Below are 14,429 nucleotides of genomic sequence, written 5' to 3'. Positions count from 1 at the left end.
TCCCCGTTTATTAAGGGCAAGAACCAGAAAAGGAGGAGCTTCGTGCTATTTCTGTCTTCGCTTAGCGCACGCGCATTTCTGGCCAGTATTGATACCGGCGAAGGAAAATGGCGGTGGAGAGTTCAGAGCAGGTAAGCGAGTCCTGCCGATTGCTGAGTCACAGCAGCTACTGCCAGTTTATAAAAACAAGTGGTAGAGAAAGGGGAGAGTTGGCAGCGGCTATTTTTTGTTCTGTTAGTTAGTGGGACAGAAGTCGAAGGGATGTAACTTCGGAAATAAATGGGCGCTCATTGTATCCGGGCAGAGCAATAGGAAGGAGGTGCGGCCTGCCTGAGGATGGTGCTTCGGTCTAGAAGGGCGTCTGTTGATGGTGGAGTTACAAGGAGGGCAGTAATTACAAAGGGGGGAGGTGGGAATGTGTCTCAGGTGTATGTTTACTCCTGCGGATGCGCGCGTGTATATCCGCTCTACCTCGAGAACCACATCGGGAGCTGAGGATATTCTCAGTGGGGCTAAGTCTTTGGAAATGGGATTTAGGAGTTTTAAGAGAGGTCTTGAACTTTGCTTTCTGCCATAAACCTTCTTCCGCCCTCCCACTGTAAAAATATATATTTTTGGCTTCGGTGGGATGGGGACCCTTGGGATAGGCTGCCCATTTTCACACCTGTCTATCTTGTACTGAAATTCCATGATGCATTTTTGTGCTATCACCTGCAATGTAAATGTTTGTAATGAGACAGATAGTCAAGTAAATTGATAGGTGGGGAAAATGGATATATTGTGAGGTAAAATACAAAAGTGCCTTGAATTTTCATATTGTTGCTAATTCAGGTTATTATTTAAGAGGGCTTTTCTGTGGAAGTGGAGCTGTGAAACATGTAAATTAATTATTTTTACAGAAAGAAAAGGAGAGCTTAGGGACTAAAGGAAGTATAAAATGGCAGTTACAAGGTGCCAGGAATTACATGTGCTCTGACTGAAATGCTATACTTAAAAGGGAGGTTGTCTTATCCCAGTGGTGGCGAACCTATGGCACGAGTGCCAGAGACGGCACTCAGAGCCTTCTCTGTGGGCACATGTGCCACGCCCTGGACATGGCAACCATCCCTCTTCAACCAGCTGCCTGCTAACTCACCGAGGTCCCACATGGCAGATGCATCCCAGCACGGCTGATTTCCCTCCTTCCCCTGTCCCATCCCTCCTGGCCTCGCATGCTCTCCTTTTCCCAGGCACTACCCACTGCATCACCTCAGTTGGCTGTCGGCCAGCCGGCCAGCTCAGAGGCAGCTTCTCTGAACTGCTGGTGACGGGCTGCGGAGCCCCAGAGTGCGCCGGTCGAGGGGCCGGCAGGCTGTGGCTGCTACGGACACTGTCGGCCCCTATGCGCTCGCTGGCCTCTATGTGTGGGGGCCAATGGTGTCAGTCAGCAGCTGCCCTGGCCCCTGCCTCACCTTGCCCTGCAACAATGGCATCCCCGCCCCGCCCTGCCTTGCCTTGCTTCGCCTCACCCCGCAGGCCAAGCCTCCTGCCCACCGCCCCACCTGCCAGAGACCCCGTGGATCTCCCCCAACGCTACCTGGCCCCCACAGGCATCCCTCCCCACGAGCAATATCAAGGTGACCACGTCTACCTTGGCCACACCCACCCAGTCTGCCATGCCTACCCAGTGGGCCACGCCCACCTGGCACCCGGCAATACATAAGTGGGTTTTGGGTTGCAGTTTGGGCACTTGGTCTCTAAAAGGTTCGCCACCATTGTCTTATCCTGTTCTGCTTTTCCTTGACAGATGGACCTGGAAGAGGGCAAGGGTGGGACAGGGCTCCGTCAGTATTACCTGTCCAAGATTGAGGAGCTGCAGGTAAGAGTTATTGATTTCTTAAAAGGTTAAAATGTTTTCTTTGAAATAGATATTTTCTTCTGATGGGAAGATTAAGCTTTGAAACGTTTAGAATGTAGTTGATTTGAAATGTGATTTCTAGATAACTTGCAACTGTATCTTCATTATGACTGATGGTAATTTGTGTAGCATAATGTTGCATTTGCATTAATGCTTCCAAAAGGAAACAGTAGATTGTAAAACCTGTTCTGGGGCTCATAATTGTGAATAAAGTCAGGTATGTATAATAATATGCAGGAAAAGTGGGGTTTTGACATATGTTTACAATATTTGATATCACTCTTTAAGGCACAGTGCATATGGTCCTAAAAATGAAATAAACTGGGGAATGAACTCCTTACTAGTATAAGAGCTATAACACTTGGTTATTAGTATTTTATCTAGTTTATACCAGACTAGAATAGAAATAGTGCAGTTATCTTTGATTGTCTTAATTGATAGCTTAAAGTGGTACAAATGCATTGTAAACTCTTTTGCTCCAGATTATGTAATGCTTATAGCAGGGCAGATATGCTTTTTATTTTATTATTGTGACCTTTAAGCAATGGTAATTGATTTCTGCTCTAGTTTTTCATGAGGTATTGCTTTTTTCCTTTTCCTTGAAGTTGATAGTCAATGATAAGAGTCAGAATCTCAGGCGTCTGCAGGCTCAGAGGAATGAACTTAATGCCAAAGGTAAGTTGGGAATAGTGCTTTGGATTGATTTTGTGACCAAGAAATAAAGAGCAGAATAACCAAAACTGTGTAAATATTTTGGGAGTTGAATATGGTATTTGAAGCAAGAGTGATGTAAGACAATCTAGATAATTATTATGGATACTTACTAATGACACAGATAAAATTCTTTTAGGCTAGAAATGTCATGTTATTTTTTAAATAATAGAATTAGAAAGAAACTGATGCTTGAAGTTTTGTCTGATTTCTTGATAATGACAATTGGGGACAGTTTTTAAGCTCCAATTACCTTGATGTAGCTATATTTGTTTTATATTATATCTCCTAAATAGCTAAAACCAAATTTATACTATAGAGCACAATGGTATTGGTCTGCATATTTATTCATAATTATATGAATAAATGTAATTATTTTAATATTAAATATAAGCAAAATAGTTTTATGAAACAAATGGTTTACTAGTTAAATAAGTTTTAATTTAAATAGATATCTTTGCAGTCCTCAAATTTTTATACATATGAAGTTTATGTATAAACTTATATATTTTATAAGCTTACAGAAATGTGGTTTTCTAGGCAAGGATAGATGAAGAGAGTAGCTTAGTTGATGAGTAGGAAATTATCTACTAGAAATGTTCAAGACATCTGAATGCCAATTTGAATACCAAGCCAGTTGTCTTCATATTGCATTGACTTAAGTTTTATTCTTTTGGCATCTATTCAATCACTCCATGTTGATGTATTATTTATTTTACTTTACATATTCTAGTACGCCTGCTTCGTGAGGAATTGCAGCTCCTGCAGGAACAGGGTTCCTATGTGGGTGAAGTGGTGAGGGCTATGGACAAAAAAAAGGTGCTAGTCAAGGTATGGTCTTCCTTGCACACATCTATCTCTATTTCAGATATTTGTTCCCTCATTTGGAAATAGACTGAAGTAGGAGCAGGGTCTGAGAATAATAGTGTTTAGTATTTTTGAATCTTTATAGCAAATGTATAGGGTTAAACTTCTGCTCAAATCTTCACTCAGTCAAGATTGTTAAGATAAAATTGCTGTGGAGGGAGTGGAAAAGAAGAGTTACATGTATATCACAGGTAGTCCTTGACTTGTAATGATTTGAAGTTGCAACAGCACTGAACAAGTTACTTATGACTGGTCCTTGCACTTATGACTGTCACAATATACCCATGATCATGTGATCAGATTAGGTGCTTGGCAATTGATATGCATTTATGATTTTGCAGCATTCCAGGGTCATATGACCATCATTTGCAATCTTCCCAGCAGCTTCCAACAAGCAAAAAAAGATGTAAAATTGGGTGCGATTCACATAACTACCTTGCTTAGCAACAGAAATTCTGGTCCCAATTGTGTCCCTAGATCTAGGATTGCCTGTACTTAGAGCATTAATATAATAAACTCTGTATACATCTTTGTAATCCTTAGATCTGTGAAAAAAATAGTAGCAGCTATGTTATATTTGCGATGTTAGATCAAAATTAACAGTGACTTAACACAAATTTATTTAGGGTTATCATGGCAGCTGTAATGTTTAAATCAAAGACTACCTAGTTAACAGTTAAGCCTCTTATGTAGCTTGCCACAATATTTCAGGACAAGAGCAGCAAATATTGTTTATTAGATCTTGCCTCATTTCATAAGTAACTCCAAGGCAGCAAATATACATAATATGGTTTAATAGTGAATGTTGAATGAATCCAGTTTTGACTTGCCTTGCAAAATAAACTATCCTAAAATAGTGGAAAGTTTTCTCCATAGCTGTTTCATTTGCTTTTGTAAAAAAAGCTATGGGCTTTTTTTTGCAAATAACACCCTTGCTTATTGACCTTAGTTTGTTGGCTGTTACAATACAAGAAATGTTTTTTTCCAGGAGAAGTTAATTAACCATTCTGTCTTTCAGGTTCACCCAGAAGGCAAGTTTGTGGTTGATGTGGATAAAAACATAGATATCAATGATGTGAGTAAGCTGTTTCTAGCTTCCTGGGGATAAGGAAGGCCATATATTCTTTTCTAGATCTTCTGGATTTGTGATCCCCCCCCCCAAAAAAAAATAGTTCATCAGAAATTAGACCTGCTTCCCTTATGTACAACTTATTTTCCTCTTTACTGTCCAGGTGACACCAAACTGTCGTGTTGCTCTGAGGAATGATAGCTACACACTGCATAAGATACTACCAAACAAAGTGGATCCCCTGGTTTCATTGATGATGGTGGAGAAAGTTCCAGATTCCACTTATGAGATGATTGGTGGTCTTGACAAGCAAATCAAAGAGATTAAGGAAGTGATTGAGCTTCCAGTTAAACATCCAGAACTTTTTGAAGCTTTGGGCATTGCTCAACCAAAGGTAAGTGAAAAGTGTTTCAAAGGGGCACACAAACCTTAAAAAATTGAAAGGATATTAAACTGCTTTTGAAAAAGGCTTCAAAAAGAGGGGAATGTCAGAGATTAAGAGGATCTATAGCATATGTTTTGTTTCAATTTCAACCTTGGTATATATGGTCCAAAAATCTTAGTACCTAGACCTGGGAAATAATGTGCTTGAAGTGTTGGAGCACCATTGTGGTTCTGTGTACATAATGGGCTAGGTAGATTGAGGATCTCCACATGCAGCGTTCTCTGAAAAGCAGTAGGTAGGCATTGTGATAATTCAGTGGGTGTTGAGGCAAGTTTATTTGAAGGTTTCTTCTGTGGTTGTTTTTCTCTCGCTATATAGCATAGGTTATAGCTGTTAGGTTTAGACATCCCTTTCCTCCATAAATTTTAATTTATTAAACTGATTTCACACAAAGCATTGTTTCTCTATTCTCTGTCCATAATAACCTTGTGAAATGAAGTAGACTGAGAGAGAATAACTGAGAATCATGTAATCAGTTTCCATTGGTAAGTTAGAGCTTGTGCTTGAGTCTTTCCAGTGATAAACTTCTGATTTAATTCATTTGAGAAATGGATATGAGGCTTTGCACAGCTCTGAATAGGGAGGTGGCTGAGGCCTTGGACCTGATTCTATTTGTGTGACCTCTCTTGACTTTTTGTTATTGGTATTCCCTGTGTTTTATGGAGGAATTGAGAGAGCTGAAAAAGGTCAAGAGACATATACAATGCCACTGTAGGAAGATGAAGGATGAATCCAATCACAAGTTAGAGCCACTATTGAGACCCACATTGTAGGGTTAAGAGTGAGGAAACATCAGCATTTCTCCACTCTTACTGTGTCCATAGAGTGCTTCCTGATGACCCTGTTTAGGATTATCTGGATGCTCCTGGGTAAAAGGGTTTTAAAGGTTTGCCTTCAGGCTACGCTTAGGAATTTTCAGTGCATCCGATACACAATGTCTATCTGGATTTATTCTCAGTTGGAGACAAAGCATGGTACATATCCTTTGAAGATACCTGGGGAATAAATATACCCCATTATCTGGGAACAGTTTGATCCTCTTGACCTAAGGAAGTGGACAAGGTCTGCAGAAGTGGTGAATGCTCCAACACTGGAAGTTTTTAAGAAGAGACTGGACAGCCATTTGTCCAAAATGGTGTAGGGTTTCCTGCCTGAGTAGGGGGTTGGACTAGATGACCTCCAAGGTCCCTTCCAACTTTATTATTATTGTTAATGTTAATATTAATATTATTACTGTAAGTGTTGGTCACCTGTGGATTAGATCCCTTCTGGTTGGTTAAGGCTGCCTGGAAAATGACATGGGTGGGTCCTAGTGATGTTTAATTCATCCTTGAGGAAGAGGATATTCCTAGTGCCACTTAAAAATGTGCTAGTGCACTTCTCAAAAAGCCATAACTTGATCCCACATTTCTGGATATTTTTTGTCATCTGTCAACTTTCGGAAAGTTGATTGAAAAGGTGATCATACTGCAGCTTTAGAGAATCCTGGATGATAGATTTGTTTGCACCCCTTTCAGTCACAGGCTCAGATAAAGGACAGAAAGGGCATTGATCATACTTTGGATGATCTCTAACAGGAATGGGATGGGGTAATGCATTTATCTGAACTCTTTACCTCTCAATAGCCTTTGATATCACCACTCTTGGTATCCTTTTAGGTCAGCTTTGGAGGTGGAGGGCACAATTTTATAGTGCTTTGCCTTCTCCCTGGCCAGTCCCAGCCAGTGTTGATAGAGTCAGGCTGCTGTTCCTGCTTAGTGGGATATTGCAGGGCTTGGTGCCTTCTCTACTCTTTTTAACATTTACATGGAGCTGCTAGGTGAGATTATCCTTCACGATGGACTGGGTATCAATTTGCAGATAATATCCAAGGTACATCTCTATCCTGGTGCCCTTTTGAGGTGCCTGCTGTGGTCTGAGTGGGGAACAAAGGGCTTCAACTTAAACCTGTTAAGATGAAGTCACTGTAAGTAGGAGGCACTTCTGTATCTAAGGGGTTTACCATGTTTGATCTTGGATAGGTTGTCTTGTCCCAGACAGACTTGGTGTGTAATCTGGTGTCCTCCTGGACCCATGACTCATAGGTGGTAGTTATGATTAGGAGGGCCTTTTTGATTGGCAGAGTCTAAGAAAACAGCCTTTTCTGCTGTTACCCTTGTCCTGTGGAACATCTTACCCTCCAGATGTGATGGGCCTGCACTCTGACGGCCTTCTGGAAGAACACCAAGACCTGCCTCTGATAACTGGCATGGGGATCTGAGAGCAACATTCAATCCTGGGAGTGGTTGGTGGCTTGAGGACGCTCCATTCATCTTTTTAACTTGTTAACTTTTGTTTTTATCTGTTTCTTTTGTATGGCTATATGGCTTTCATTTGTAAACCAACTAGAGATGGGCAGAGTATAAATTCGATAGTTAAATATTGCAATTGATTACAGGCACTTTGGGAACTTAATTGCTAATTGCTAAATGATGCTGAAGTTGATTCTTAATGAAGCACATCACTACTTCTCCAAAACAATGTGTTAAACTCATAGCCATCTTTCCGTGCCTATGTGTGCTTATGTATATCATTTCATTGAGTAAGAATGGAAGCTGCCTACAGAATGGGGTGCCACTGTACTGCATAAAGTCCCTGATTCACACTTTGAACTTTGAACTGTTTTATATTCCCCACTAATCTTAAGTGCTCTCATATAGGGTGTGCTATTGTATGGACCCCCTGGTACTGGAAAAACTTTGCTGGCCCGGGCTGTGGCTCATCACACTGACTGTACCTTCATCCGTGTCTCTGGCTCTGAGCTTGTGCAGAAATTCATTGGAGAAGGTAACTTTTGGGAAAGGATTATGTGGTTTGGAATTTTAATTTAATTTATCCAATTTATGCATTGCCCAATTTCCATCACTATGGAATTGCACACAATTTTATGAGCCTTTTGCTGCAGTTAAGTGAATCCCATGGCAATTATGTGACCATAGGATGCTGTGAACATAAATGATGACTGCCAGGTATTCAAATTTTAATCACATGAGCATAGGAGATGCTGAAATGGTCATAAGAGCACATACTGGTCACTAGTCACTTTTTTCAGCACCATCGTAACTTTGAATGATTGTTAAGACGAGAACTACTTATAATCGACATGTCAAGGTTCCAATAGATGAAACCAAACAAATCAGAACTCCGAGGCTAGAGATTTTCTCAAAGAAATGGTTATTGGCTACATAGTATCAGCACTGTCAAAAGTTAAACCAAGTCTGAAATCCCCTTCAAAGAGAAAGTTAAATTTCCCACCCTATTGCTATGCAATCAACTGTTTCCCAATAGAATAGTTTGGCGGGCTTTCTAACCAAATACGTCCCCCACCTAAAGGATAGAAATTACCTTGCTTCTCACGGGGCAGTGAAATGTTTAGACGAGCAGAAATCCTCTGCACCCCCTCCCATTCTTGTGGCAACCTAGAACAAGCAAGATGGCTGCAGCCAGGTTCATTGTAGAATTGACAAGATACTTTGAATTGCACCTAGAAGCAGACTGGTAACTAGTGAAGCAGAGTTGTCACAAGGATACATTGAAGCATGCTCATTACTATCCATGCTGCTGAATTCTAGACCAGTTGAAGCTTCGGAGTACTGTTCAAAGATAGCCCTGTGCATTGCAATATTTAAGCAGTATTTTCCAGGAGATGCACTTCAGCAATATAGTATAATAATCATGTGCAAACTGGAGTTAAAAAGATGCTTTGGAAAGGAATTCAGGGATAGAAAATGGAATTAAAATTAGAACTGCAACAAAATATTTAAAAGAATCCATGTTTGTGGAAGGATTAATGGAATTTGTTCATCCAACAAGGGGCCAACTGTGATTATTTCACAGGGCTAAAGGAGTTAATATGCTTGATTTATGATGACAGGTGCACGAATGGTGCGTGAGCTATTTGTCATGGCACGGGAGCATGCTCCTTCCATCATCTTCATGGATGAGATAGACTCCATTGGTTCTTCTCGCTTGGAAGGTGGATCTGGTGGGGACAGTGAGGTTCAGCGTACAATGTTGGAATTGCTCAACCAGCTTGATGGTTTTGAAGCCACTAAGAATATCAAGGTATGTTGAGAGAGGTGTGACGTCATAAGCTTGTGTTCACTGGTTCTGCTAAGGTAGAATTTTTAAAATCTTGCTTACATGACAAAGCCATTGTGACATCAAACATATAGTTTAGACTTTTGAAGAAATTTATAAATAATGACAGGCCAAAATGAAAGTATGTAATGATTTTTTTTTAATCCCTGAAGGCTTCAAGGGGTTAGGTCTTTTTTTATTTTTTTTGCTTTTCTTGAAACGGTTTGAAGTTTTTTTTCCTTAGTGGCAGAAACATTTTAAATCTTAGATAATTACATATATGAGTATAAAGTTATGCCACCAGTGAAAATAAAGAAGAGGGGGTGGATAAAAAGAATTTGGATAGAGAAGGTTAGTTATATAAGAGACTTGTAATAGCTCAAAAGACACACTTTTTAGGCTTGGGAGTAAGATAGGATGAATGTAAAAAATACATGTAGACATTAACTAAAACAGGATCCTGGCACCAGGCCGCAGCATGCAAAAACCAGGCCACACAAACAAGCTAAGCCCTATCCACAGGATGCAGGTGAAACCACGCCCCCACCAGTCTGCAGAAAAATCTCTCTCCATGGAATCAGTCCCTGCTACCCAAAGGGTTGGGGGCCACTAAACTAGAATATTGACTACAGTTCAGTAACTATCTTTTTGCAGGTAATTATGGCAACCAATCGCATAGACATCTTGGATTCAGCCCTGCTTCGACCTGGCCGCATTGATAGAAAAATTGAATTCCCACCTCCAAATGAAGAGGTAACAGAGTTAGTGGGTCAGCTTTTCATTTGCTTATTGTAATAGATCTTCTCCAATAAAGAGATGCTGGAGAGAGAATGTCCATCAGCTGTATTGTGTTGTACTTTCTATACTGTTTTGACTCTCCTTTTTGATCCCAATAGGCTCGTCTAGACATCCTGAAGATTCACTCTCGCAAGATGAATCTGACAAGAGGAATCAATCTGCGGAAGATTGCAGAACTAATGCCAGGGGCTTCCGGGGCTGAGGTCAAGGTAATGGAGAAATTCGGATTTAAATGGATGCCAGATTAGTTACTGTATATTGTAAAGTGAATTATTTTTTTAAAAAAATCATGGATTATTGGAAATATGTGGGGATATAGTTTTTCAACTTAGTTTTGCACCTGTGAAGAGAAGGGATATTGGCAAATATTTTCCTGATATTTTTATAACACCATTCAAATGTTATTTTGGCATTCTGCCGTGCTAAACTGTTTTTCAACACTGAAGAGACCGTTATTTTCATGGTTCTTTTTTACGATAGGTGAAAATGAATGTTGGTGTTAAAACACATAATTGCTAAATGTTTCAAAAGAAGTATTTCCAAGAATTAGTGCTTGAATTAAAATTAGCACCTTATGTATACATATGATTAAAAATCTCTCCACTCACATTAGGAACAATTGTATTGTTTTTATATGAGGCAAAAGATGGTCTGGCTGAGCTCTATATTTGAATGGAACAGGACATATGGATATTGTACAAATTTGTGTTGCAGGGTGTGTGTACAGAGGCTGGAATGTATGCACTGAGAGAGAGGAGAGTACACGTAACTCAAGAAGACTTTGAAATGGCTGTAGCAAAGGTACTGTTGGTCGTAGATATGAGAGACAAAAGGAATACTCAATACTTACAGCTGCCTTCCCTAACGAGTTTTTCTATATATTGAATTGTAATACTTTTAATTTTGATTCAGAATATCCATTAGGCATGCTAACTGTGTGATATAAGTATTCCTGGATTTATGATGACAATTAGGATTGGAATTTCTGTCAGTAAGTGATATGGTCATAAAACATGGTTGCATCATTTAATGATGGCAATCTCTGCAATCCTGGTTGCCATTGTTAACTGAATCCTGTAGTCGTTTGGTGAGGCAACTTCCTGTTGGCTTCCTAAACCATGAGAAACCAGCAGAAAGTTGTAAGTCCTAGACACGCACATAAAAGGGTGAGAGTGTACAAGAGGCACACACAGGGAAAGTCCATAAGAGGCATGAGGTAGGTCAGGAAGAGTGCAAGGGGATGTATTTGCCTTCATTTGTGTACAAGGGGGGGCCATGTGCATAAGCAACATGGGTCAGGTGCAAGAGGGAATGTGAGGCACGGTCACTGATTGTGCAAATGGCCAGCACAAGCACAAAGGGGCTGTGGAGTATGTATGGTAAGGGAGACTTATCGCAACAATTTCTGATTGTCCCTGGTGGCATGTCAATAAATTTCTGTGGAAGCCAGCATGGAATGTTGCAAATGGTGATCATGTGATTGTGCGGTACTGCGATCAGTCTTAAGTGTGAATTAATTGCCAGGTGCCAAGATCACAGTCACACAACAATAGGGGTGCTGGGAAAGCTGGAACTCTGACTGGTCAGAACCACCATTTGTTCAGTGCCATCATAACTGAATGACTGCTGAATAGATAATTAGGGTGATTATTAAAATTGCAACTAGGTTCTACTTATGGTTAGGAGTGACTAAACCAGAACTGCCTTTTTCCAGAGAAGCTGTAGAGATCAGCATGTATTAATGGAGTTCTGAAAAGTTGAATTATTTGAAGTCTGACATTTAACTGGGTAGGTGAGTGATAGCAGACTTACAGCAAAAACTCCTGCATTTTTATTAAGATAGGATAACGAAGGTAATCTGAAGGTTCAACTTATGGAATTAATGAGAGGGGGGTTTTTTGGTCAGGGAGAGATAATAAAATGTATGGATTTAAACAGCTAGCCTAGTGGTAGAAGAAAGCTTTTAAGAAGCTGCAATTTATGTGTTATCTTCTGCTTTGTTTTTAATGCTTCTTTTCCCTTGACAGGTAATGCAAAAAGACAGTGAGAAGAACATGTCTATCAAGAAGCTCTGGAAGTAATAAAAAGTTGCTGCTGTTTCATCAAGTTATTTCCTATTATGTCATTTACTTGTTTTTCATGTAATAAAACAATATAAATGATCATAAATGGAGGAGGAAAGGGGTTTTTTGTTTAATTTGTTCAGTTTTTCAGCAACAAAATTAGTTATAAAACCGAATGAATTACATGTTTTCTCACTGATGAGGTCCTCCTAAAAGCCTGATTAAGTCTGTAATAACATCTGTCTTTGAAACGGCCTTTTCAGTTCTGTTTTCAAGTTTTCGTACTTCTACTCTAATTTGTAGCTTAGAAAGGTACATGTTAATTATGTGTGCAACTTGATCCAGAACTAAATATTCTGTATCACTATGCTACTCCATGCTCCTCCAGGACAGTTCTGGAAGTAACTTCCAAACCAGACTGGTGTAGAAAATGGGTTGAAAATGTTTGTGCATCTCTAATATCTTTGTACCTATCAAATGGCAATAAATATATTGAAATTGTAATAATCAAGTTTAAGATAGAGGGGAGAAAAACTGCTTAGAGAGAATGACTTGAAAAAAATTATAGTTAGTGATATTAAAAGTACTCATTCACATTTTATTGACTAGCTTATTTTGATGTCTTCAACCAGAGATTGAATCATGCAGCCATGAATAGAAACAGTTAACTAAATAGGTTCCTTTGCTTTATGAAGAGAAAATTGTGCCATAACAAAAATTTAACTACATAATTACTACTGTGAATTTTTGGAAATAATCCTGCCAATTAAACTTAGTAATTCAATAGAAAGCCTGATTCCCCACCCTCTTCCCCCTCCTCTCTAATAAACGTAGCAGTAGCAACTATTTTTGGGGCTGTTTTTGTTAAAAATTACAAATTTTTGTGTGCAGTAAATCAGGACATGCAATTGTTGGGAGCCTAAGAACTAACATTCAGTGAACTCATAGCAAAGTCTAAGCTTTTGGGGAAGAGGTTTCTCAAGGCATCCTTGAACTATGTGATCAAAATAGTACTGTGTTTCCCTGAAAATAAAGACTGGATTTTTTTTTTATTTTTTATTTTGCCTCCAAAAGAAGCACCAGGTCTTATTTTCGGGGGATGTCTTACGTACAGCACCGACAGCCCCGCCCAGCAGGTCTACTTCTGCGGCCGAAGGAGCAGCTTCACTCTTCAGCTGCATTCCGGCCTGCATTTTGCAGTCAGGCCTTTCCAGAAGGCCTATGCAGCCAAGTATGGAGCTATGGATTCAATCCATAGCTCGGTGCTTGGCTGCAGAGGTCTTACAGAACCGCACTATGGATTGAATCCATAGCTCAGTCCTTGGCTGCAGAGGCCTTCCGGAAAGGCCTGTGACTGAGAAATGCAGGCCTGGCTGCAGAAGACGCTGCAAAAGTGGGCAGGCGAGGAGAGGCCTGGTTGCAAGGTAAGTGGGTATGGGATGCATGGGGCAGCTTGATTTTTAGGTGTGTATCTTGTCCCAAAACTAGAGCTTATTTTTGGGATAGGACTTATATTAGGCCCACCCCCCCACCCCCAAATCAAGCTAGTGCTTATTTTTGCGGTAGGCCTTACGGTAATAACACAATAATAACAATTTCATATATGTGCCATTGTATATGCGGATGAGTTCCTAATGTGTTACTGAACGATACTTTGGAACTACTGATCTTTTTAACAAGTTCAAAGTAGCCTTGTCATTACATTCAGAAGCAACTGAATATCTGTTGTGATCAGTCACAAAACTGGATGATTTCATGTGCTCAAATAGTTGGAATTGTTTCCTTTTGAACATGCTGAATGTGAAAAATAATTTTGCAGTCTACATCAGAGGACCCTATCCCCCGGGCTGTGGCCAACAACTGAGCCGTGAGCCATTTGGAACCAGGACGTGGACGTGGGTGAGCGCACACATGCACATTGCCACTTGCGCAAATAGCGGGAAGGCGTGCGCTCCATTTGTGCAAGTGGGCACGTGCACCCACTGCTCACACAAATGGAGTGCATGTGCACGCTTGCTGGCGACTCGTGTGGAACCCCCCCTCCCCCGTCAATCTGCAAAGCTGGAACGGTTGGGGAACTCTGGTATACATAGAACACAGTGCTGCTCAAGGGATATGCAGTTAACATCGTGTCTTCCTAATTTATAGTGTGCTACTTGCCTTTTATAAAAAAAAAATCCCATTTAACACACTAGCCAGTCTACCACATGGTTTCATCAGTGCCCCCAACGTCCACCCCCTAAGGAATTGAAAAACAAGATTTTTAACATCAGTTGCTGTTAAAATGTATGTTTATTTTTTAAAAAATTAACATAAAAACTGGTAGCATACTTGCTTATAGGTAAACATCCCATCAGCTTCTACTTAGCCAAACTATATCAAGGAGCAGGCCAGGAAGCAGGGTGATAATCTTTGGAAGATTTAAGTGCTGAAGGCCAAAAAGCTTGGAAAATGAAGGCA

At 40.2% G+C, this 14,429-nt stretch overlaps 1 protein-coding gene across 1 annotated transcript; it reads left to right on the top strand.

The window, feature by feature from the left end:
- Positions 1–81: 81 nt before the first annotated feature.
- On the top strand, positions 82–12,813 carry PSMC5 (proteasome 26S subunit, ATPase 5). The gene is made up of 12 exons (XM_015832298.1): positions 82–131; positions 1,787–1,858; positions 2,503–2,572; positions 3,342–3,439; positions 4,494–4,550; positions 4,708–4,938; positions 7,689–7,815; positions 8,903–9,093; positions 9,763–9,861; positions 10,005–10,115; positions 10,621–10,707; positions 11,934–12,813. The coding sequence occupies exons 1-12, from the start codon at positions 108–110 to the stop codon at positions 11,985–11,987; spliced, it is 1,221 nt and encodes a 406-aa protein (XP_015687784.1). The 5' UTR covers positions 82–107; the 3' UTR covers positions 11,988–12,813.
- Positions 12,814–14,429: the final 1,616 nt, after the last annotated feature.

This window comes from Protobothrops mucrosquamatus, unplaced genomic scaffold, assembly GCF_001527695.2.
Source record: "Protobothrops mucrosquamatus isolate PMUCROS unplaced genomic scaffold, P.Mucros_1.0 scaffold1, whole genome shotgun sequence".
Lineage (NCBI taxonomy): Eukaryota > Metazoa > Chordata > Lepidosauria > Squamata > Viperidae > Protobothrops > Protobothrops mucrosquamatus.
The sequence above is the reverse complement of the archived record's forward strand: the minus strand, read 5'-3'. Positions and strand labels throughout refer to the sequence as shown.